Consider the following 24,008-nt stretch of genomic DNA (forward strand, 5'->3'; position numbering starts at 1 on the left):
AGCCTGCCTGCTGACAAACGACTGGGTCCAACACACACCCAGGAGACACACACTTTGCACCCTCATCTGACCTCTGGATACGAGTGTGTCTGTGTGCTTGTGTGCTTTATGTGTGTGTTTGTTTGGATCAGTGATCGTGGTGAGCGGGCAATAATCCAACAGGCTGGTAGCCAGTCTAACCGTACATAAGGATAAATATTAGCTACTCAACTCTGAAATATGGCAAGAGTGAATATACTAGCTTTATTGTCCCCTCTATGTGCAATCTGCCTACATTTACCTTGGCTGACAGCAGAGCTGCTAGAGTGTGAATCTACCCAATGTATAACATAGGAAAGATGTAAAACAACTAGAGCTAGGTTTCACGATTTCAATGGTTTTACGATGCATTGTTACTAAAGTGCTATAATACACAGTGTTTCGTATGAGTCTCACTAGCTTATGAAAATATCTGTTAACTTTGCCCCATATTAAACTAATGCATCGGCATTCACAGATAATTACTATATTGTATTTATCAGTTTCAGGGTGGTAATAAAAGACTATAGAGCATGTTTGTTCCTGGTTGATTGACAGTTCGACCCTCTTTCTGGGTGGTCTGGGGGGGTGGGGGATCTTTGACCGGCTGTCCTTACCCTCCTTTCAGACATTTCTTTTATTTTCACTCTCTTTTTTTCAAAAAATAAGCTTTAAAGGGAATAGCCGTGCCCACGCCAGGCTTCAATTTCTCATCCCCAAAGGCTATCCTGACATGTTAGACACAGATTCCACATGTTCCCCTTTAAATGAGCCACTCTTTCCATTTAAAGATTAAACCCCTTCTCTCCTCTTAGGCTATTTTGACACACTTTGACATGGTTCACTCTGCACTCATTACTCACAGGCATTTTTGGAATAGCTTCTGATTCCGTCTGATTATTCCATGTTTCCTCGACTTTGGAGCTAGTTTTGACACGTTGATTCAATGGTAGGTCAAACAGAGACACTGGAATAGAGTATCCATGCAATCTCTCTCGCTACACTACAGGATGTTTGGGTAGTTAGAGTGGTTGGACTTCCTCATTGTGTGTTAATTGTTTGTGTGGCAAGGCGTAGAGCACCAATTATCTCTCCAGTCCTATGCTGCTGAAATGAACTGATATGGGTAGTTATCTTCTCCTAGTCCATACAATATGTTCAACACACCTGCAGTTAGGCCTTACAATATAATAAGATGCCTATAACTCCAATTGGCCAAATTAAGGCAAGGGAAGAACTACGTACATGTACTATAGAGAAACATTCCACTATTCAGGCTGACTCAATCATGCAACTCAAAATGAAACTTTTGACCCACCAGGTAAGGTCAGCAGGGTGCACAAAGCCCTACAGTGTGTTTGTGAGTGTGAGTCTGCTGTACAGTGCAATATTTATGATGTGGGTACAGGTATTTGGGATTGTTTGATGTAAACTCTATATAAACCTGTATGTCATCGTTGCTATGTGTTTGTGGTTTGGTCCTATATGTTCTAGTTCCTGTGTTCCTGGCGCGCTGCATTTATAGAGCTATGCAGCCAGGCTTTTCTAACACAGGAAATTGGCTGTCTGTCTGGGGGATTGTGGGCCCTCCGTCCAGCCTCCTATGAGATTCACTCCCATGGTGACAGTAGGAACTTCATCACAACGACAGACACACTGCACTCTACACTCCTCTCCACAGGAAAACATCCCACAAATTAGTTTCAGCCTTAGATTGATTATTTGTTTGGACATTGTAATTTCTAGCACAGTTTCTTGCATTACTTTCTACATAGTTCTATGTAGGAAATACATAGTGTCTTGAGACCATTTACATTTACATTAGTATAATTTCTGTGAAATATGCCCCCTCCAAATGTTAGCTCTAATGATGCTCTTTGCAATACATGCTTTGTCTATTTAGGCTACTTCATGGTTTGTAGCATAATACAGTCTACTATATCCATTTATCCATTTGACAAAGATATTGTGCTCAGTAGCTACTTTGTGAAAGTGTATGTATTCCATTATTTTCATTTCACAGACTAAGTCCCCATTGCTTGTGTGTAATCCAGATTTATGTCAAAGTATATTTAGATAATAACCGATTAAACCTTTGACAAACATCTCATTCCATGTCATTTCATCCATCAGCCCTGCTGCTTTAAAACCTACTCCATAAATCCTCAGGCAGAGTGCCGTTGTTCAAGTGTTTTTGGAACAAATCGGAGCAGAGCTAGTCTAATAGATTTGTATTTATTTTCTGTGTTTAATTGGACAAATTAATTGCATTCCAGCAGGGGAGTATAGTGGCATTATTGTTCTAGAGAATAAACATGGAGAGGTCCTGCATGGACTATAAAACTCTAGGATAAACAGGGCTCTCAAAGGAAAGTATTGAATGTCTGTTTATGGGTAGTAATATGAAGTGCAGGGCTCTAAAATGACTAATTACATCAGCTACATGGATTTCTGGCTCTTAAAAGGTGAAAGTGTGTGTGTGTGTGTGTGTGTGAGTGTGTTCGTATGTCTGTTTTCAGATAATGGGATGGATGTGTGTCTGTTCCTGTATTTGTTTGTGTGTGCGTGTCCATGTGCATGTCTGTGTGCGTGTGCGTGGGGGGGGGCTTCATAAGGGCCCAGGGAGGGTTGACCCCGGTGCAGGGCAGGGGGAGAAAAATGGTTTCCTCTCCCCTGATCTCTCCAGACTATTAAAACATGTTCCTCTCTTCCGCCCAGATGAGTGGAGGCGTGCTGCTGACCCACTCGACATATGTGACTGACTGACGCTGTGGAGGGAGCACCACCTCTCTCACCTCCTCAGGCTGCAGTATAAGAGCCATGACTCTCTATGGAACACACTGTTGGAATGGATCATGAGGAAATGGGAATCCTATTATAAAATGTTTCCATCTACTTTTTCAAATGTTACAAGTGGAGATAGCCTACAAATAATTAGATGAAAATCATGGTTTATCCACGACTGCTGTAGCTTTATGAATGTGGTGGGAGATATAACAGAAAGAATGCAGGACACACTAAACATATGGGGTTATTCATAAAAATAACGCCAGTGAATAAAACATTAAAATAGAAACAAAATAAAAAGAAAAGGGAAATAAAAAGAGTTAAAGGGCAGAGGCATGGTAACTACCCCAGAGAGGTGGTCAGCGCTGGGCATGACTGAGCGTTCTGCCACCTCATCACTTAGACCCTGACTGGATGATCACCAAACCCCCGCCGTCTCCAGCCATGCTCTCATAGCAACCAGGTTACGACTCAGGGTCTCCTCGGACCGATCCGCCACCCTATATCTTACTCAGGTAGCTGCAGGCTTATTTAGCTAGAGCGCTGGATGCAGATTTAACCTAACACATGGCACACTAGAGGAATGACTTGTGAAACGATTCACTCGCTGACTAACTGACTCACTGACTAATTTTAAACTTACTGTTTACTGTCCACTTTTTCAAATTTCAATCTGTTCAAGAAGTTGAACACTTCCTCTAGTTCAGCAGGTGTTGCTCATAGCTCATCAACAACTTCTTAGACTTGTTTGCGGTTGCTAAGCAAAAGCCTCCAAACAGAGGCCGAAGAAATGCCACACTGACACTGTAATACTAGAAGTCATATAAATCTATGTGAAAGATATGGTTCATGTTCTGTTTGAACTTGAACATTATAGATAATGGATTATTTGGGGTCGGTCACCTCCATGCTGTGGTATGCAACTAATGTGATGACGATGCTGTATTGATGTGGGGTTTGGATCAGTGGTCGGTCAGTGTTGGACCCAGTCCTAACCTTAACCATTATGAGCTGAACAGCAGAACAGGTGCTAGGGCTGTAATCTACACTTGGATAGGGGGCTTTAGATTCACATGGACGCCATATGTGGCTACCGCCAAGTGTTTTGGGAAAGGTAAGGCTTCCACCTTGTGGTCATGTTCAGTAGTGTAACCTACTATCTCAGCCAGGTCACCGTGATATGTCAGTATTTGACATCCATCCATGTCTGAGGACGTCGGGAGATGATGTGGAAACCGTCCACTAGGGCCAACAGTGAGCATCTGCCTCACCATATGGGGTGCAAAAGGTTGCATGTTCGAATCCAGTGATAGAAAGTTGTTTTTAAGATGTTTTAAGCCTATCCCAAACTTTAACCCTTCGGAGTTAATGCCTAAACTTAACCTTAAACAATTTGAAATTTGACGTTTGGAACAACTTAAGAGATTTGACGTTTGAGAAACATGGATGAACGTCTAATTCTGACGTGAGACTGTGAGAGCTTGTTGACTACTGAAAAGAAAACTACTGTTTTTGTCTCTCTCCAATCCAACAGTGGGCCACAGCTGACTATTTTGGAAAACACTGTACTTGGCACACTTGATACAGCATGTCATCATATTCTCTATACAGCTTCTTAAGACTTTTGTACATATAGGAGGGGGTCCTCTGCATGAATGCAGCAAATACAATAGATACAGTGGGGGAAAAAAGTATTTAGTCAGCCACCAATTGTGCATGTTCTCCCACTTAAAAAGATGAGAGAGGCCTGTAATTTTCATCATAGGTACACGTCAACTATGACAGACAAAATGAGGAAAAAAAATCCAGAAAATCACATTGTAGGATTTTTAATGAATTTATTTGCAAATTATGGTGGAAAATAAGTATTTGGTCAATAACAAAAGTTTCTCAATACTTTGTTATATACCCTTTGTTGGCAATGCCACAGGTCAAACGTTTTCTGTAAGTCTTCACAAGGTTTTCACACACTGTTGCTGGTATTTTGGCCCATTCCTCCATGCAGATCTCCTCTAGAGCAGTGATGTTTTGGGGCTGTCGCTGGGCAACACGGACTTTCAACTCCCTCCAAAGATTTTCTATGGGGTTGAGATCTGGAGACTGGCTAGGCCACTCCAGGACCTTGAAATGCTTCTTACGAAGCCACTCCGTCGTTGCCCGGGCGGTGTGTTTGGGATCATTGTCATGCTGAAAGACCCAGCCACGTTTCATCTTCAATGCCCTTGCTGATGGAAGGAGGTTTTCACTCAAAATCTCACAATACATGGCCCCATTCATTCTTTCCTTTACACGGATCAGTCGTCCTGGTCCCTTTGCAGAAAAACAGCCCCAAAGCATGACGTTTCCACCCCCATGCTTCACAGTAGGTATGGTGTTCTTTGGATGCAACTCAGCATTCTTTGTCCTCCAAACACGACGAGTTGAGTTTTTACCAAAAAGTTCTATTTTGGTTTCATCTGACCATATGACATTCTCCCAATCCTCTTCTGGATCATCCAAATGCACTCTAGCAAACTTCAGACGGGCCTGCACATGTACTGGCTTAAGCAGGGGGACACGTCTGGCACTGCAGGATTTGAGTCCCTGGCGGCGTAGTGTGTTACTGATGGTAGGCTTTGTTACTTTGGTCCCAGCTCTCTGCAGGTCATTCACTAGGTCCCCCGTGTGGTTCTGGGATTTTTGCTCACCATTCTTGTGATCATTTTGACCCCCACGGGGTGAGATCTTGCGTGGAGCCCCAGATCGAGGGAGATTATCAGTGGTCTTGTATGTCTTCCATTTCCTAATAATTGCTCCCACAGTTGATTTCTTCAAACCAAGCTGCTTACCTATTGCAGATTCAGTCTTCCCAGCCTGGTGCAGGTCTACAATTTTGTTTCTGGTGTCCTTTGACAGCTCTTTGGTCTTGGCCATAGTGGAGTTTGGAGTGTGACTGTTTGAGGTTGTGGACAGGTGTCTTTTATACTGATAACAAGTTCAAACAGGTGCCATTAATACAGGTAACGAGTGGAGGACAGAGGAGCCTCTTAAAGAAGAAGTTACAGGTCTGTGAGAGCCAGAAATCTTGCTTGTTTGTAGGTGACCAAATACTTATTTTCCACCATAATTTGCAAATAAATTCATTAAAAATCCTACAATGTGATTTTCTGGAGAAAAAAAATCTCATTTTGTCTGTTATAGTTGACGTGTACCTATGATGAAAATTACAGGCCTCTCTCATCTTTTTAAGTGGGAGAACTTGCACAATTGGTGGCTGACTAAATACTTTTTTTCCCACTGTACATATCTGCTTTCTACCTGACCTGTGTGCTTATTGCTTACTTTTTGATAGTCATTCCATTCTCTTATGATACTTATCTTGAAACTGGATTTGTCAATCCATAGTAATTTATCCAGTAACACCTTTTACATAGGACTACTAGAGGTAAGCACTTATTCTCCATTTCTCTGACAGTTTACTCATCTGAAGAGCCAAGAGTCGGTATGAGAAATAAGTGGGTCATTTTCTGGAACAGTCAGAGCTATGGAACCCACCACCATTTCTCCCAGGTACACTGGCCTGTTGTCTGTGAAAAGCTATGAAGCTGAAATTAATAATAAACTCAGGGTCCATGAGTAGCTGTAGCCACAGTGCAGATGACTGAGATGGAGAGAGGAAACGTCATAAACATTTCATTCACACTGTGTGCTATGGCTGTTATGGGTGTTCAGTTAACGGGCAGAATATGACATGTTGACGAAAACACCAGGAAAATATTGCTATGAAATCTCTCAATTTTAGATATTGTTTGAGGCAGAGAAAGAGATTACACACATATAACTGGAAAAGTGTGCTAGAGGCTGTACTGAATAAGGAAAGGTTAAATTGAGTTCGTAGTTTTACTGAAAAGTAACTTGGGGTAATTTTGGGGTCAAACTATGTTTGCTATATACTGTATCTGAAATTGTTTCATTCTGTTTTGATAATAAATTATGCATTCGAATGCCATTTAGAGTTTAGATTAGTCTCTGTAATCCATTGCTGTTGGGTTGTAACACAGTGCGAGTGTGTGTGTCTGGTTTTTCTGAATACATTTTAATTTTGGTAGGTGTGATATTTACGGCTTAAAGAGCCAAATCCAGCCTCGTAAAAAGTTACCGTCCCATTTTACAGCTTTATAAATAGAGTTAATTCGTTTTTTGTCTGACGTGAGATTAAAAAAGTGAACAGAGGGAGAAGGTGTTTTAAGGTGTCCATTTAATTAATTAATGCGCCCTGCGGTCAGGATACAAACACAAAATGATGTGTTTGATGTGGGGAAAAATGCTAGCAGTCCATCTTTCAGCAAAATATGGCACTGAAAACTAAGATGGGAGATGTGGGTACTATACTCTACTATTAGGAGTCTGGGTGAAATATGTAGTCTACATACACAAGGTTTAGCCCCTGTAAATTCAGCCTGGGTTACAAGTGCAGTAAAGTACAGCTGAATCTGCCTCTTTCTCCCACTGATGGCAGTATAGAATAAATGTGGAGAGGGGTTCCCAGTAGCTGACTGACCCTAGTTCTGTCCTGTGTGCTCTTTGGGAGCAGTGGTCTTGGTGGTCTGAGACTCTGGTGGTCTGTGACAGATCTGACACCCCTCTCTCTCTCCCCCCCGAAGCCCACTTTGGTCCGGTTTGGCCCTGATCCAGCCATGAATCACTCCCCTAGGCTGTGTTACAGGAAGACCCAGAGAAACAGGCCTAAATCATACCTGTCCAAACCCCATGTGACAGGAAGCTTAAGACCAACCGGGGAGGGAAAAGTCCAACATGAAATGTATCTATTAAAGATGGAGTTTTATATGAATGTGTTTTATACGAGCCTGCGGTTGCAGAGGGATCTGCTGTGTATACATACACTACGTCCTTTGGACTTGAGTTAGGGAGCAGTGGATTTATTCATTCACAGGCCTTCTGTAAAACCTGAGGGAGCGAGGCTCGGCATGAGTAACTCAGACAGTTTATTTGGGAAATGAAGCATGTCATTGAATAACACAGTGTTATGTCCTATCAGGATCCTATAACAGTTCAGATAAAAAACTAACAGTGTAAATCTCTGCTTAAGGCCACCCCTGCAGTAGCCTACTGGTCATCATGTGGGCTATTTTTTTTTATTAATTTTTTTAAAAGTTTGATTCCTGTGGTGATTCAGGCGATAGTGAGAATAGCTCTCTCTCTCTTCTTCCTCTTCCTCCTCCTCTCTTCGAGGCGGCCGGTGGCGTCAGCGAAGAACATTACCTCCTCTTTGCTCTCGACCTCCCTCTGGAGGAACTGGAGACCAGCACTGTTGAATCCCAGAACATCCTGGAGCAGAAGAGATTAACAGTTTTATATGACTTGTGGAACATCAGCCTTTAGAGTACATTTTTCTATATTCTCTGATTAGACTCACCCTGATCTCTCTGACTTTAGAGATAGTGTTGGTTCTCAGCTCGTCTATGACGGTCAGCAGCATCTGGTTACTGGAGATCTGGCCAAAGTGGATCCTGGAGAGACAAGGACAAGCACAGTGAGGACAGACCCTGACAAACTGTACATGAGGCTCATCTACCCACACTCACACTTCAGGTACCTCGGAGACACCAGACATACACTTGTGTGAGGTTGTTTGCATATGGGAGAAATACACAAACTGAGTGACAAACACTTCTGATTGGTGCGAGATTGTTTGTTAGCATAACCGTAGTCGAGGGGTCATCCTTCCAAATCTCGTCTTGTTGACTCGACTATTGTAAGTCTGGAGAACGCTGGCTGTTAACGCTCACATTTTATATACTGAGTAGAAATGACGTTTCCCTTCAGGAGAGGCATTTCCTTGTTTTTCCCATTTAGTTTGTGCCTCTTTTCCTACCTTGTGTCGGACAAAGTTTTATTAGTCTATGCAGAGTAACTTAATTTTTTTTCTTATTGTAGCTAGCTTGTTGCAAGTCAGAATTATTTTCAGAAACAGCACATCTTTTTGGAGCTCCACCTATGCAAAATAGTTGATTGGTTTGATAAGTGGCAACGCGTCACTAGTTTGAATCTAGACTCCACCGTACTCCACCTCTTCCTGAGGAGAACTTCCCCAGGTTTTCACACTACTTGAGAAGCCTGGCGTCAAAGGCTAGCATACCTGAGCAGGAAGAAGAGGCAGCGGCACACTAGCTCCACCTCCAGGCCGTCCTGGACATAGCAGTTGAAGAGAGACAGCAGGTCTGGGATGTAGGGGAACGGCAGGACCAGCAGAGACACCTCCAGCTCACTGGATCGGACCTTCTTTATCACGTCCAAGACGTAGCGAGACGGCTGCAAGAGGCAGGAGGATGTGGTTACTATGGTAACATGATAGATTAGTGAGGAACAGAACTAGTACCCTGGGCTATGTATGTATCATGATAATTTCAGATGGAATTAAAAACGTACAGAAACGTTTCCAAAGGCCACAAGGATAGGATTGGCCTTAGGTGGAGGCAACTGTTTTCCGGATGACTGGCATGCTATCTGATGCTCCTCCATGTTCCTGCTCTCTGATCTGTACAGCTCCAGAGCCTCCATGACACGCTCAGCCTGAAGAGACACACACACACCGGCCGTTACAAACTACACACACACCTATCTGAACGTGCACACACAACCTCTCCATCTCTGCAGTCTAGTTCTTTGACATGGAGACTCACAGCTTTGACTGTCTCTATGGTTTTCTTCGCCGCTGGTGCTGCCTCTGCGTCTTTGATCTCTCCTGGAACCTGTGAGACACACAAGACGTCAGTGAGACAGACACTAAACGACCCTGAGAAAACTAACCTTTTTATTTCCACTGGTTTTAAGTAAAGTCAGCACTTACCACAGGCTCATCCCCTTTGGCCATGCCCTCCTCAAACTCAGCCTCTCTCTCCTAAAGAAAAACATTTGAGAGGGTGAAAAAGTTCAAGATAAAATCTGATTGGTGTCCACTATCTCCCTTCCCTTTTACCTACAGACAGAGCATGTTTCTGGGGCACCACTACCCACCATCTCTCTCTCCTCCGCCAGGATGATCGGTTCTCTGGTCCTCTCCCAGAGCCTCAGGGACTTGTCATGGGACGAGGACACAATGTGGTCCCCGTTAGGACTGATGGCCAGACACCACACCTCCCGATGGTGACCCTGAGGATGGCACATCACACACAGGGGTCAGCTGTTAAAGGTCAACACTAGGGTGGGGTCAAATCCATTTTCAATTTAGTCAATTAAGGAAGGGAAATGTAATTCCACCAATGGGAAAGAAAAAGCATTTTTATAATTGGTTATGTCATTTATCAATATTCAACAATTTTTTTATCCCGGAACTCTAGGCCTCATCTCCTTATGGGAAATGTAGCTAACAGCATGGGAGTGAATGTCACCTCTAAGGTCTGGATGTGCTCAAACTTGTCTGCGTCCCACTGTTTGATCTTCTTGTCCTTCCCCGCTGTGAAGAACAGATGGGTTTTGGGGACAAACTGAAGGAACATGACGCTGAGAAAAGCAAGAGTGAGAGAAAAAAAAACAGATGAGAAATTGGAAAAAACGGCGACATGAAAGAGCAGATGGGGTGATGTCATCGGTCAGAGGCAGCTAACAAGGACAGTGTTTCTGAAACTGGAGATGAAATTAAATATTTTACTGGAAATGGAGAGAGTGCAGCCAACGTCTATTAAATATCATTCAAGACCGTTGGTCAAGCATTCACATTGAGCCATTTACACCGGCCATATGGCTGACAGCTTAGGATGATGTGTTCTGGCAGTATATTCTATATTCATATTAAGATATACAGGAAGTTTACATACACTTAGGTCGGAGTCATTAAAACTCGTTTTTCAACCACTCCACAAATTTCTTGTTAACAAACTATAGTTTTGGCAAGTCGGTTAGAACATCTACTTTGTGCATGACACAAATAATTCTTCCAACAATTGTTTACTGACAGATTATTTCACTGTATCACAATTCCAGTGGGTCAGAAGTTTACATACACTAAGTTGATTGTGCCTTTAAACAGCTTGGAAAATTCCAGAAAATGATGTCATGGCTTTAGAAGCTTCTGATATCATTTGAGTCAATTGGAGGTGTACCTGTGGATGTATTTCAAGGCCTACCTTCAAACTCAGTGCCTCTTTGCTTGACATCATGATCAAATCAAAAGAAATCAGCCAAGACCTCAGAAAAATAATTGTAGACCTCCACAAGTCTGGTTCATCCTTGGGAGCAATTTCCAAACGCCTGAAGGTACCACGTTCATTTGTACAAACAATAGTACGCAAGTATAAACACCATGGGACCACGCAGCCGTCATACCACTCAGGAAGGAGGCGCGTTCTGTCTCCTAGAGATGAACGTACTTTGGTGCAAAAAGTGCAAATCAATCCCAGAACAACAGCAAAGGACCTTGTGAAGATGCTGGAGGAAACAGGTACAAAAGTATCTATTTCCACAGTAAAACGAGTCCTATATCGACATAACCTGAAAGGCCGCTCAGCAAGGAAGAAGCCACTGCTCCAAAACCGCCATAAAAAAGCCAGACTACGGTTTGCAACTGCACATGGGGACAAAGATCGTACTTTTTGGAGAAATGTACTCTGGTCTGATGAAACAAAAATAGAACTGTTTGGCCATAATGACCATCGTTAAGGGGGATGCTTGCAAGCCGAAGAACACCATCCCAACCGTGAAGCACGGGGGTGGCAGCATCATGCTGTGGGGATGCTTTGCTGCAAGAGGGACTGGTGCACTTCACAAAATAGATGGCATCATGAGGAAGTAAAATTATGTGGATATACTGAAGCCCTGTGTAGCTTAGTTGGTAGAGCATGGCGCTTGCAACGCCAGGGTTGTGGGTTCGATTCCCACGGGGGGCCAGTATGAAAAAAGAAATGTATGCACTCACTAACTGTAAAAGTCGCTCTGGATAAGAGCGTCTGCTAAATGAATAAAATGTAAAATGAAGCAACATCTCAAGACATCAGTCAGGAAGTTAAAGCTTGGTCGCAAATGGGTCTTCCAAATGGACAATGACCCCAAGCATACTTCCAAAGTTGTGGCAAAATGGCTTAAGGACATCACAGTCAAGGTATTGGAGTGGCCATCACAAAGCCCTGACCTCAATCCTACAGAAAATGTGTGGGCAGAACTGAAAAAGCGTGTGCGAGCAAGGAGGCCTACAAACCTGACTCAGTTACACCAGCTCTGTCAGGAGGAATGGGCCAAAATTCACCCAACTTATTGTGGGAAGCTTGTGGAAGGCTACTCGAAACGTTTGACCCAAGTTAAACAATTTAAAGGCAATGCTATCAAATACGAATTGAGTGTATGTAAACTTCTGACCCACTGGGAATGTGATGAAAGAAATAAAAGCTGAAATAAAATAATTATCTCTACTATTATTCTGACATTTCACATTCTTAAAATAAAGTGGTGATCCTAACTGACCTAAAACAGGGAATGAATTTTTACTAGGATTAAATGTCAGGAATTGTGAAAAACTGAGTTTAAATGTATTTGGTTAAGGTGTATGTAAACTTCCAACTTCAACTGTATATATATACAGTGGGGGAAAAAAGTATTTAGTCAGCCACCAATTGTGCAAGTTCTCCCACTTAAAAAGATGAGAGAGGCCTGTAATTTTCATCATAGGTACACGTCAACTATGACAGACAAAATGAGAGAAAAAAATTAGAGAAAATCACATTGTAGGATTTTTAATGAATTTATTTGCAAATTATGATGGAAAATAAGTATTTGGTCAATAACAAAAGTTTCTCAATACTTTGTTATATACCCTTTGTTGGCAATGACACAGGTCAAACGTTTTCTGTAAGTCTTCACAAGGTTTTCACACACTGTTGCTGGTATTTTGGCCCATTCCTCCATGCAGATCTCCTCTAGAGCAGTGATGTTTTGGGGCTGTCGCTGGGCAACACGGACTTTCAACTCCCTCCAAAGATTTTCTATGGGGTTGAGATCTGGAGACTGGCTAGGCCACTCCAGAACCTTGAAATGCTTCTTACGAAGCCACTCCTTCGTTGCCCGGGTGGTGTGTTTGGGATCATTGTCATGCTGAAAGACCCAGCCACGTTTCATCTTCAATGCCCTTGCTGATGGAAGGAGGTTTTCACTCAAAATCTCACGATACATGGCCCCATTCATTCTTTCCTTTACACGGATCAGTCGTCCTGGTCCCTTTGCAGAAAAACAGCCCCAAAGCATGATGTTTCCACCCCCATGCTTCACAGTAGGTATGGTGTTCTTTGGATGCAACTCAGCATTCTTTGTCCTCCAAACACGACGAGTTGAGTTTTTACCAAAAAGTTCTATTTTGGTTTCATCTGACCATATGACATTCTCCCAATCCTCTTCTGGATCATCCAAATGCACTCTAGCAAACTTCAGACGGGCCTGGACATGTACTGGCTTAAGCAGGGGGACACGTCTGGCACTGCAGGATTTGAGTCCCTGGCGGCGTAGTGTGTTACTGATGGTAGACTTTGTTACTTTGGTCCCAGCTCTCTGCAGGTCATTCACTAGGTCCCCCCGTGTGGTTCTGGGATTTTTGCTCACCGTTCTTGTGATCATTTTGACCCCACGGGGTGAGATCTTGCGTGGAGCCCCAGATCGAGGGAGATTATCAGTGGTCTTGTATGTCTTCCATTTCCTAATAATTGCTCCCACAGTTGATTTCTTCAAACCAAGCTGCTTACCTATTGCAGATTCAGTCTTCCCAGCCTGGTGCAGGTCTACAATTTTGTTTCTGGTGTCCTTTGACAGCTCTTTGGTCTTGGCCATAGTGGAGTTTGGAGTGTGACTGTTTGAGGTTGTGGACAGGTGTCTTTTATACTGATAACAAGTTCAAACAGGTGCCATTAATACAGGTAACGAGTGGAGGACAGAGGAGCCTCTTAAAGAAGAAGTTACAGGTCTGTGAGAGCCAGAAATCTTGCTTGTTTGTAGGTGACCAAATACTTATTTTCCACCATTATTTGCAAATAAATTCATAAAAAATCCTACAATGTGATTTTCTGGATTTTTTTCCCTCAATTTGTCTGTCATAGTTGACGTGTACCTATGATGAAAATTACAGGCCTCTCTTATCTTTTTAAGTGGGAGAACTTGCACAATTGGTGGCTGACTAAATACTTTTTTTCCCCACTGTATGTATATATATATATATATATATATATTGTGATGTCACGAGAGGCTGTGTCCTGGAGGGACGTTACATCCCCCTGAGGTGGCTGCAAACCCAGACAGCTATGGCTCCATCTGCTGGTATGGTCGGGAACTCCACCCCTCTATGGCCAATCTTCCCACGCAGCTGAAACAAATGAGGAGCTGATGAGCTGAAGGTTGGGGAAGGGAAGAGACACAGTCTCCAACCTGGGCTCTCTGGAGGACAAGAGTGCTGCACGTCCACTTCCATGAGGAATATAAGGATTTGGAGATACTTACCTTTGGGAAATACTCACCTTTGGATATATGCACCTGTGGAAATACGTGAGAGACATTTGGAAGGACTTTTTGCTGGGTTGGCCACTAGCTGCAACGTGGACTACAGTAAGGCTGGGGAAAAGTTATCTGAGCGAGTGAGAATTATGATTTTGGATGTGGAAGAGACATCCCTGAACTGTTAACCCTTAAAGAGCCACAAGAGAACAGAATTTTGTTATATTTTCGTTAATTTCCCAAGACCTATAATAAAATCCTTGTTTTGTTTGAACCTTGTCTCCTTGCACTACTTGAGCAATCCCGCTGAAAGCTGTGTAGCCTCTCGTGACGTCACAGATGGTGGAGAATACGGGAACGCTCAAGCGTTAATAGTGCATGTCAGAGGAGGATACCGAAGGTTTGATCACCCAGTTTTCCAAGTTGGCCGTAGGCTCCCCGCCGACTGAAATGGAGGACATATTGAAAGCCCTTGTTGCTGGCCAGCAAGCCCAGATGCAAGCAAACGTGGCTCTCTTGGAGGAGCAAAAGAAAGCCAACCTTCTGAAGGCAGAGGAATTGCAGTTGCAGAGACAGAGGGTGGTCCAAAATACCCGCCCAATAAAGGCAAGTGACTTTATATCTAAGATGGGAGCTACCGATGACATTGAGGCATACCTGCATGCATTTGAGGCCACGGCCACTAGGGAAGCCTGGCCCAAGCAACAGTGGGTTGGTCTGTTAGCCCCCTTTCTAACCGGGAATCGCTGAATGCTGTCCGGGACCTGGGCCCTGACCAGGTTACTGACTATGATGCCCTGAAGTCTGAGATCCTCAGCAGATATGGACTCACAAAGTTTGGTATGGCCCAGCGCTTTCACAGCTGGACCTTCCAACCAGACCAACCTCCTCGGGCGCAGATGCATGAACTTGTCCGAATCGCAAGGAAATGGCTGGATCCGCAGAGGAATACAGCAGCGGCGGTGGTGGAGGCCGTTGTGGTGGATCGTTACCTACGCGCCCTGCCTTATGAGGCAAAACGGTTCATCAGTCAACAGGCCTTGACCACGGCTGATCTGACCGTGGAAGCTGTGGAAAAGTACCAGGCCACAGCGGAGATGCTGAATGCTTCCCGAAAAGACCCCAGGAGTGCGGCCCCACCACAAATGGGAAGAACCCGTCCAAAGGACCCCAAGGTCTCGAACCCAGCCACGTCAGGACTTATCCCGGCTCCAGGGGGAGCCAGAAACCAGGCGGGTCCAAGAAGAGTACACCAGGAGGGGGAAACTCGACAGTGTTACCGGTGTGGGGAGATGGGACATATCTCCTGGCAGTGTGGGAAACCAGCCGATGAACCTATGCCCACTGCGGAGTCCTCCAGCTCAGCACCCACACACCGTGTTGCCTCGCTCTTGGGAGTCGTAGATGGCGGCCCAGATCGACCCCCCACCTGCCCGGTAACTGTGAATCACCATGATGTGGAGGCCTTACTGGATTCTGGTAGCCGGGCCACCCTGGTGCGTAAGGATTTGGTGGGCCCAACGTGTCTGACCCCGGGAAAGTCCTCCCAGTTTCCTGTGTCCATGGGGACACCAGAGAATACCCCATTACTGAACTTACAATGACCAGCACACGGGGAACCATACACACGACGGCGGGGGTGGTTGATTCCCTCCCCGTCCCTGTCCTAATTGGACGAGACTGCCCAGCCTTTTACCCACTCTGGAGAGAGTCTCAGGAGAGGATAACCCGAGTACCTCGGAAACGGAGAGGCAAGACTCATCCTGGGAAGGCTCCGGTGCAATCCTCCGAGTTACTCACTCCCGCCCGGGCTCTGATAGGGATGGCAGGTGCCCAGACCGACACAGAGACGGAGCTACAGAATCTGGACAAAGAACTGTCTGGTCTGAAGGGGACCGCTGAGAGGTATCGTTTGTTAAAGCAACAGTTAGACATGAAGACAGAAGAGTTAGATATCCTCCAGGCTAAACTCCAACAGAGCTCCTTCCATAAGCAACAGGAGGAGCTGGAGAGGCTGCGCAGGACCATCGAGGAGTGTGAGGAGACCCTGCGCAGTAGTAAGGAGGTCCAGAAGAAGGCAGAGGAGAAGTACAAGGTGTTGGAGAACAAGATGAAGAATGCGGAGGCAGAGAGAGAGAAGGAACTGAAAGCTGCTCAACAGAAGCTAAACTCTGCTAAAACCAAGGCTGATGCGTTCAGTAAGAAACTCAAGGAGAGACAACAGGAGGCTGAGTCCCTGGTCCTAGAGTTGGAGGAGTTGAAGAGAGAGCAGTCTGGCAAGCACCACGGCAATGCGGACGCCCTCTCCCGGCGTGATGCCTTCTTCGCTGCCTTTACCCCGACGAGGACGCCGGTCCCGAGGAGGGGGATGTGTGATGTCACGAGAGGCTGTGTCCTGGAGGGACGTTACATCCCCCTGAGGTGGCTGCAAACCCAGACAGCTATGGCTCCATCTGCTGGTATGGTCGGGAACTCCACCCCTCTATGGCCAATCTTCCCACGCAGCTGAAACAAATGAGGAGCTGATGAGCTGAAGGTTGGGGAAGGGAAGAGACACAGTCTCCAACCTGGGCTCTCTGGAGGACAAGAGTGCTGCACGTCCACTTCCATGAGGAATATAAGGATTTGGAGATACTTACCTTTGGGAAATACTCACCTTTGGATATATGCACCTGTGGAAATACGTGAGAGACATTTGGAAGGACTTTTTGCTGGGTTGGCCACTAGCTGCAACGTGGACTACAGTAAGGCTGGGGAAAAGTTATCTGAGCGAGTGAGAATTATGATTTTGGATGTGGAAGAGACATCCCTGAACTGTTAACCCTTAAAGAGCCACAAGAGAACAGAATTTTGTTATATTTTCGTTAATTTCCCAAGACCTATAATAAAATCCTTGTTTTGTTTGAACCTTGTCTCCTTGCACTACTTGAGCAATCCCGCTGAAAGCTGTGTAGCCTCTCGTGACGTCACAATATATATATATATATATATATATATATATATATATATATACATACACACACACACACATATACATACATACATTCACACACACACACACGTAATATTTTTTTCTGTACCTGTCATCGTGGGCAAACATAGATCGGTGACAGTCCCCAAAGTCCAGACCCCAGATCTTGACGTTTCTGTCTGCAGAGCCGGTTGCTATCAAGGCACTGTCCTGAGATGGAGAAGAAGCAACATTCAGAGTCAAGACAGATTGGACACATACTTTAACCAACACACACTCAAGTATGCACATTCCATTTCATCTACTGTCACACATTACATTCGTTTATCATTTAGTTTGGTGTTGCTAGGATGAGTACCGGTACTCACATGAGAGATGTCCAGGCAGAGCACAGGCAGCTTGTGTCCATACAGAGACAAGAAGAACTTCAGTGTGTCTGTGTAGAAGACCTTGACAGTGCAGTCCAGCAGGGAGACAGCCAACAGTCTCTGGTCAGGAGAATATTTCACACACAACACTTCCTCATCCAGCTGCAGTGTACGCATGTGTTTCACCGTCAGCCTCCTGCAACACACAAACACAAACAATTAGAGCAGAGTCAACAGAAACTCCAGTCAAGTGCTCACTCAATAAAAGCTCACTTGAATAACAGCATGCAGCCTGACTGGGCACAGAACTAGTTGCCTCTAGCATGAAACAGCATTCTAAGTGTTATTGACACTATGTGAAACAGAAGGAATAAAACTTGGCGTACTTCTGTGTAGCATCTTTGTCCTTAATCAGCTCAAACTCCCAGAACTTCACCGTCTTGTCAGCCCCGCCCGTCACTATCCCCCTCTGAGGAAACCACATCATTACAGTCAAATAAACAGTCAGAGCTAATTGGAATGTTTTAACACAAATACAATTGTATGGACTTTTGTCTACAGATAAGGGGCCTATGGAGTTGTAATGGAGATTGGCACTTTAGAAGATGAGACTCATGAAAACGCTACATGTATTGTGGATGATGTTGAACATGGACAGGGAGATACACAGACCGAGACAGACAATACCTGATCAGGAGACAGACAGAGGGACCACAGAGCTCCGTTATGGGCGTCGACAGTCTCCAGGAGGGTTCCTGATGCCAGGTCAAAGATCTGAATCTTACCACTCTGATCGGAGAGAGAGAAGGTTAGCCTGGGTTACACGCAATAGTTTAATACTGGATAATACACATCTGCAGTAGTTTGGTGTATGTTAGTGTGTGCATGCATGTGTGTTACCTTGGTTCCTAGGATGATCTGCCTGTCTCCAGGGACGAACAGGGAGCAGAGGGCGTACTCACACTCCATGGTGCGAATCACCTGCAGGGTAGACCTGTGACAGGGGGAGAGACTTCCCGTTAGACACCCAATCAGAATGTAAAAAACTGCTTATAATACAGTATGTGTCTAGGTGTCATAATGTGAGTCACCTTTAAAAGATGCTGGAAAGCCAGTTTAATTAACTAGATTTAACTTGTACAGTGAAACCACATGGTCAGGTCAATCCCAGTCCTGTGTGAACTGACATTCCCACCTGTTCCAGACTTTGACGGTGTCCCCGGAGGCGGAGAGGACAGCGATGTTGTCTGAGCTGAAGGCCAGCGTGCGGGCATCGGTGCGGTGGCCTCCCAGTGTGAGCCGGGAGGTCTTAGTGACCGTGGGGTTTTTGTCAGACGTCTTGAGGCTGTAGGTTTCCACTGTGTTGTTCTGGAGCAGCATGGCTACCTTCAACTCCCCACCCGCACACAGCAAGCAGTCCACCCATCTGGGATATACGTGACACAAAATGTTGGTTGGTTGCTTGAGTGTGTGAGTGTGCGTGTGTGTGCGCATGTGTGTTGCTGTGTACCTGATCTTGGCGGAGGCCTTGATGTTGGTCAGTCTCACAATCTCATTTGCTAGTTTCCTTTCCACCACAGGATCTGGAGCGGCGTCCTCCTCTGCACCCTGTGCATCCCTACACCAGGGGGCAGCAGCACCTCATCTTTACATTTCACCAATTTCATCAACATAACTGTATTCATAAACATTGGAAGTATTTAGTTTGATTGGAATTAGATTCCACGTTTTATTTTTTCAAATCATCTCTGAAGGCTTTGCAGTATCTGTCTGGCCCAACTTTGGCTACATCTGCAGACTGGTCCCTGCCGTGACTGAGGTGACAGTGTGATCTCTACTGTGTGCGACATACCTGGCCTTCTTCTTGGCTCTCTTCAGCTTCTTGGCCATCACCCTCTCCACCTCGTCCTCTGGCAGCACACTGAACACCTCCAGCACTGCGTCTGAGCCCTAACCAAAGAGGGGGATGGGGAAAAGGAGGAAAGATCAGAGGGAAGAACACACATATTAGTGATCTGAGAAATGTATGACAATAAATCAATATGACTGGAGGGTAAGTGACACTGTACCAACATTAAATGGTCAAAGGTCAATACTTACATGGCACGCCAGGACCTTTGCCTTGGCATCAGTAGTCATGGAGACCACCCTGTCCCTGGCCTCTCTCAGCAAAGAGCCAGCTTTCTTACAACTCAGGATCCTCTGAGTGAGTGAGTGAGTGAGAGAGAGAGAGAGAGAAAAGTATGAAACAGACACAGATGTCAGATACACATGCTATTAGACAGTAAATATGACATTCATTACTAGCTACAATACTTCGTCAGAGTTTTTTCTAGATTAACTGATTAACTAGTGCTGTAGGTAACCAATTGTGGTATTTTGCCCAGTAGAGGATCATAGTCTGTCGTACCTCCTCAGGGCTCTCGTCCACAACTTCCTCCTCCTCATCATCAAGCAGGCTTTTCCCCTTCTTCTCCTTCGGTTCACCAGCCTCTTTGCCCTGAACGACACACAATCCGAGAGAGAAGGACTCAACTAGCATTTTATTCAGATAAGATATTTTTAACTTTTTCATTATTGTCCAATATATGTAGTTATGTGTGTAGAAGGCTCATTGTAGCTCTTCTCTGTGCTTACCTCCTGTAGGTAGTTGATGTCCCAGGCCCGGAGCTCACTGTCGGCTGAGCCTGTTATCAATCTACTCTCTTGGTTCAGCAGTGCCATCCCCCACACCTGACAAACACACAACCAAGGTGATCCAATCAGATCGAGTCATCTTTGAGAGACACTTATCTAATCAGACAAGTGACCCAATCACCTCTTAGAACACCATCCAATGTCAACAACACGTGTGACATAATCAAATGTTAAGCTAGACAGGAAGCATTCACCTCACTGCGATGTCCCAGCATGGTCTTAAAGCAGTGCTGGGTGTCCAGGTCCCACCACTTTACAAAGCTGTCCTTTGAGCTGGAGAAAACAACAGAAAGACCATTCAGACATCGAGAACCACAGTATTGCAGCAAAGTCAGGGGGCGGTAACTTTCCCTAGCTGGTATCCAACCTGCGCCCCTCGTCTCTCAACGCTAGAACACTAAAGGCGTCCGAATGCTTCCCGAAACAGTTCATGCCTATATTATGACGACATTTTGTGAAGTTTTTGTTCGTTTTGGTCTTTGGCAAGGGTTTTTTCGGCTGTTCGTGCACACAACATTTTGGCTCGAGGCAAGTCAAAGTCGGTAGCCGAAGTCTACGCCCCTTCGTTGGTGATTGGTCAACAGTAGGGATTCTTCAATAAAGTGTTCTAATGCAAATTTTTCCACTTGAGAAATACTGCACCAAACATCTTAGTTAGATGTAAAATTATGCGACTAAGATCTCCTCTGCAAAACCTTCAAAATTAATGATCGACTTCTTGAGTTATCTGAGTAATTCTGACTATTTTGAGGAAGTGTATTCTGGCTACGGCGTCTCAAAATGAACAAACAGTACTATTGCTGTGTTTTTCAAGTGACGGTCTTTTAAAGGACATGAACAGTAAAAACCATGGTTTTCATAAAATGTGATGATATTTGAAGGAAACCTAACCAAAGTATGAAAAATGACTGTTGTTTCTACATTGATAAAGTTTGATCATAAAGTTACTGGTCCCCTCCCCATGTCAAACACTTGGATTCATTATTAAGTGGACCCATGTCAAACACTTGGATTCATTATTAAGTGGACAAGGTGACATCACCTTAAGTCTCATTTTAATACACCAATGGTAACATGATATTCAGCCAGCATGGAACAAAAAGGGGTGAGGGGGCGTTCAAAACTCTGAAGCAGTTGATAAGTCATCACATCCGTCAGTGCTGCTGTGAACCGCATTACAAGAGACATGCCAAACGGGAGATGTATAAAAAGAACAGTGATATCTTTGATGCAATTTCAATGTTGTTTGAGTTGCTTTGTGTATCACCAAATTTGCTTGAGATGATTTTACTGCAAAACTGCATCCAAGTTCCCTGACATAGGCGTTTCAAAGAGCTGTCAGTCAAGGCGAGCTCATGAATATAAGTTCCTGCCAACTCAGCCAGTCTTTTCAAACTTCCTGGTAGTTAGCCATGAGAGAAAAAGTACTTTTTAGAATGACTTTTCAGGACCTTTAAGAGAGTATGCGAGCACACTCGTTCAGTTTGCCTAGCCGAGTTCGAACCGAAGCATGCTGATGCCTTAACAGTACCAAAGGCCGAGACAGAAACTCAGAGCCCTACATATGAGTGGTGTACTACCTGGAGACCAGGAGGTTCTTGTCTTTGAGGAACAGGGCCTGTGTGACAGCGTCTTTGTGTCCTTTCAGTCGGTACAGACCACACTCGTTGATCACATCCCACACAATCACATCCGTGTCCTGAAAGGAAAGGAGATAATAATGGACATATTACTAATCATATTTTAAATGCAAAAGCCTTAGCTTAACCATGACGTCACGACGGTGGTCATCCTAGGGATCTTGCCATCTCTATGGCAGCATAGTTCTGTTCTTACCCTGGATCCGGTCACCAGCCGAGCACCGAGAGTGTCATAACGGATCACAGTGACTGCGGACTTGTGCCCGTTGAAGGACACATTGCTCTCGCCGTTCAATAGGCTGAAGATGCGCACTGCCCCGTCCTCATAACCCACGGCAACATGGACACCATCAGGGGAGGAGCAGAGGTACGTCACCTCGTGCTTGTTCCCCTTGAGAATAAGAACCTTGGGACAGAGGAGACAGTTTCAAAGAAAGACATTAACCTAATATGTCATCTCTCACTATGAGGAAATACTGGTGATACATAGAGTTACAATTTGGTATCACTGGCCAAGTCATCTTATTTGAGTTATCGATAGCCATTGGTTAGGACATTTCATGCCCAGTTATAAGAGCACTGTCAGCAATGATGACCCTGATATTGGCTATGACAGCAGCCGTAGCCTACTGACAAAATCCACTGTCAACACTACATGAACAGATCATCGCAAGTCTCTCACCTTCTCTGCTTTACGCACGTCCCATATGAAGACATGCTCGCAGGCAGCCACAGCCACAAAGCGTCCTCTCTCCCCTCCTCGCATGGTGACAAAGGCGATGTTGGCCTTCTGGCTCCCTATTACTCCAAACACGGCGCTGGCAGCATAGCGCAGGTACTGCTTGGTCAACCCCATGGTCGCAAGATCAGGGCGATATCACAGGCTAGGCAGGATGAGATAGGGAGGATGAGATAGTGATGATGGTGGATTGGAGAACAGACAAGGGATGACAACAACTGGAGCATCAGCTAATGTTAGCCCTTCTGACTTCAATGCATTTCAGAAGGGCAAGAGTATCAGCATAATGTAGGCTAAACAGTGCAACAAGTGTACAATGTGCATTATAGCAACCCTGGGTGCCAGTCTGTCTGCCCCCTTGCAAACTCCTTATGGAATTGTCCTGTTTGGCTTGACAAGGACAGCAAAGGAGTAACGTTAGGCAAGAGCACAAACAGATCTGGGACCAGGCTACATTATAGTTACAACATACAAAACAATGTATAAAACAGTTACTAGTACTATTGTAATAACTAGCTAGTTAAGTCAATTCTGACAACTACATTTGTTAGAAGACTTGGTGAGATCCAGTGACCATAGCCAAGTTCCGCTGCAGTACGTTAGCTGGCTAGCTAGGCCCACGTGGTGTTCCACAGCATCGCTAACCAACTAAATTACACAGTAACACAAGCAAAAACATGTTTTGTGACTGATTGATAACCATTTCGTTTACAAATTGATGATGTATACGTTTCCGAATTGCTTATCTTACTTGAATAATGTTGCTAATTCCTAGACTGAAGCATCCAGCCAGTGATGTTTTCTGACTTCTAGGCACACGAGGAAGACCCTACTAATCAAACGCAGTTGGTCTAACACAAACACATTCGCACACATTGATGTCTGTCAAATTTCAGAAAGGCAGATACGAAAATACGTATATATTTTTTAAATGTTTTACATTAGTATTGTACTTATGGTCGTGTTTAATTGCAATATACTAAAATATCGATCAATCACATGGAGATGTATATGTATCCATTACTTTAGTCTGTTTAATGGGTCTTGTGTTGTTGTTTATTTACAGAAAAGCTCTCCTCAGTCATATATTTGACCATATCTAAAGTCCTACATTTACCTACAATATATAAAAAAAATCTCTCGAGGATTTACATACAATTTTAACCGCTCCTCTGAGTGGCGTTGGCCTATGCGTATTACACAAATGTTGTGATTTATCGTACGTCCCTAGCCATTATTCGGGAATATTTTTGTGTGTGCGTATGTTCCACTGAGGGATAGGTGTGTTCTTTGTCGTGAACAAAGATTTTATTTTATATTGG

At 44.5% G+C, this 24,008-nt stretch overlaps 1 protein-coding gene across 1 annotated transcript; it reads right to left on the bottom strand.

Annotated features, from left to right (window-relative positions):
• Positions 1-7,772: 7,772 nt before the first annotated feature.
• On the bottom strand, positions 7,773-23,519 carry LOC121571681 (WD repeat-containing protein 3). The gene is made up of 24 exons (XM_041883287.1): positions 23,438-23,519; positions 22,630-22,831; positions 22,144-22,353; positions 21,888-22,006; positions 20,502-20,580; positions 20,248-20,343; positions 20,021-20,110; positions 19,711-19,812; positions 19,463-19,560; positions 19,121-19,228; positions 18,806-19,036; positions 18,511-18,604; positions 18,298-18,399; positions 17,997-18,079; positions 17,611-17,806; positions 17,352-17,452; positions 10,197-10,308; positions 9,823-9,957; positions 9,656-9,706; positions 9,489-9,557; positions 9,235-9,378; positions 8,945-9,117; positions 8,222-8,315; positions 7,773-8,133 (listed from the first exon to the last, which is right to left on the bottom strand). Exons 2-24 carry the CDS (start codon positions 22,801-22,803, stop codon positions 7,978-7,980), a joined length of 2,817 nt encoding a protein of 938 aa, XP_041739221.1. The 5' UTR covers positions 22,804-22,831; positions 23,438-23,519; the 3' UTR covers positions 7,773-7,977.
• Positions 23,520-24,008: the final 489 nt, after the last annotated feature.

The sequence above is a fragment of the Coregonus clupeaformis genome, chromosome 29 (assembly GCF_020615455.1).
Source record: "Coregonus clupeaformis isolate EN_2021a chromosome 29, ASM2061545v1, whole genome shotgun sequence".
Classification (NCBI taxonomy): domain Eukaryota; kingdom Metazoa; phylum Chordata; class Actinopteri; order Salmoniformes; family Salmonidae; genus Coregonus; species Coregonus clupeaformis.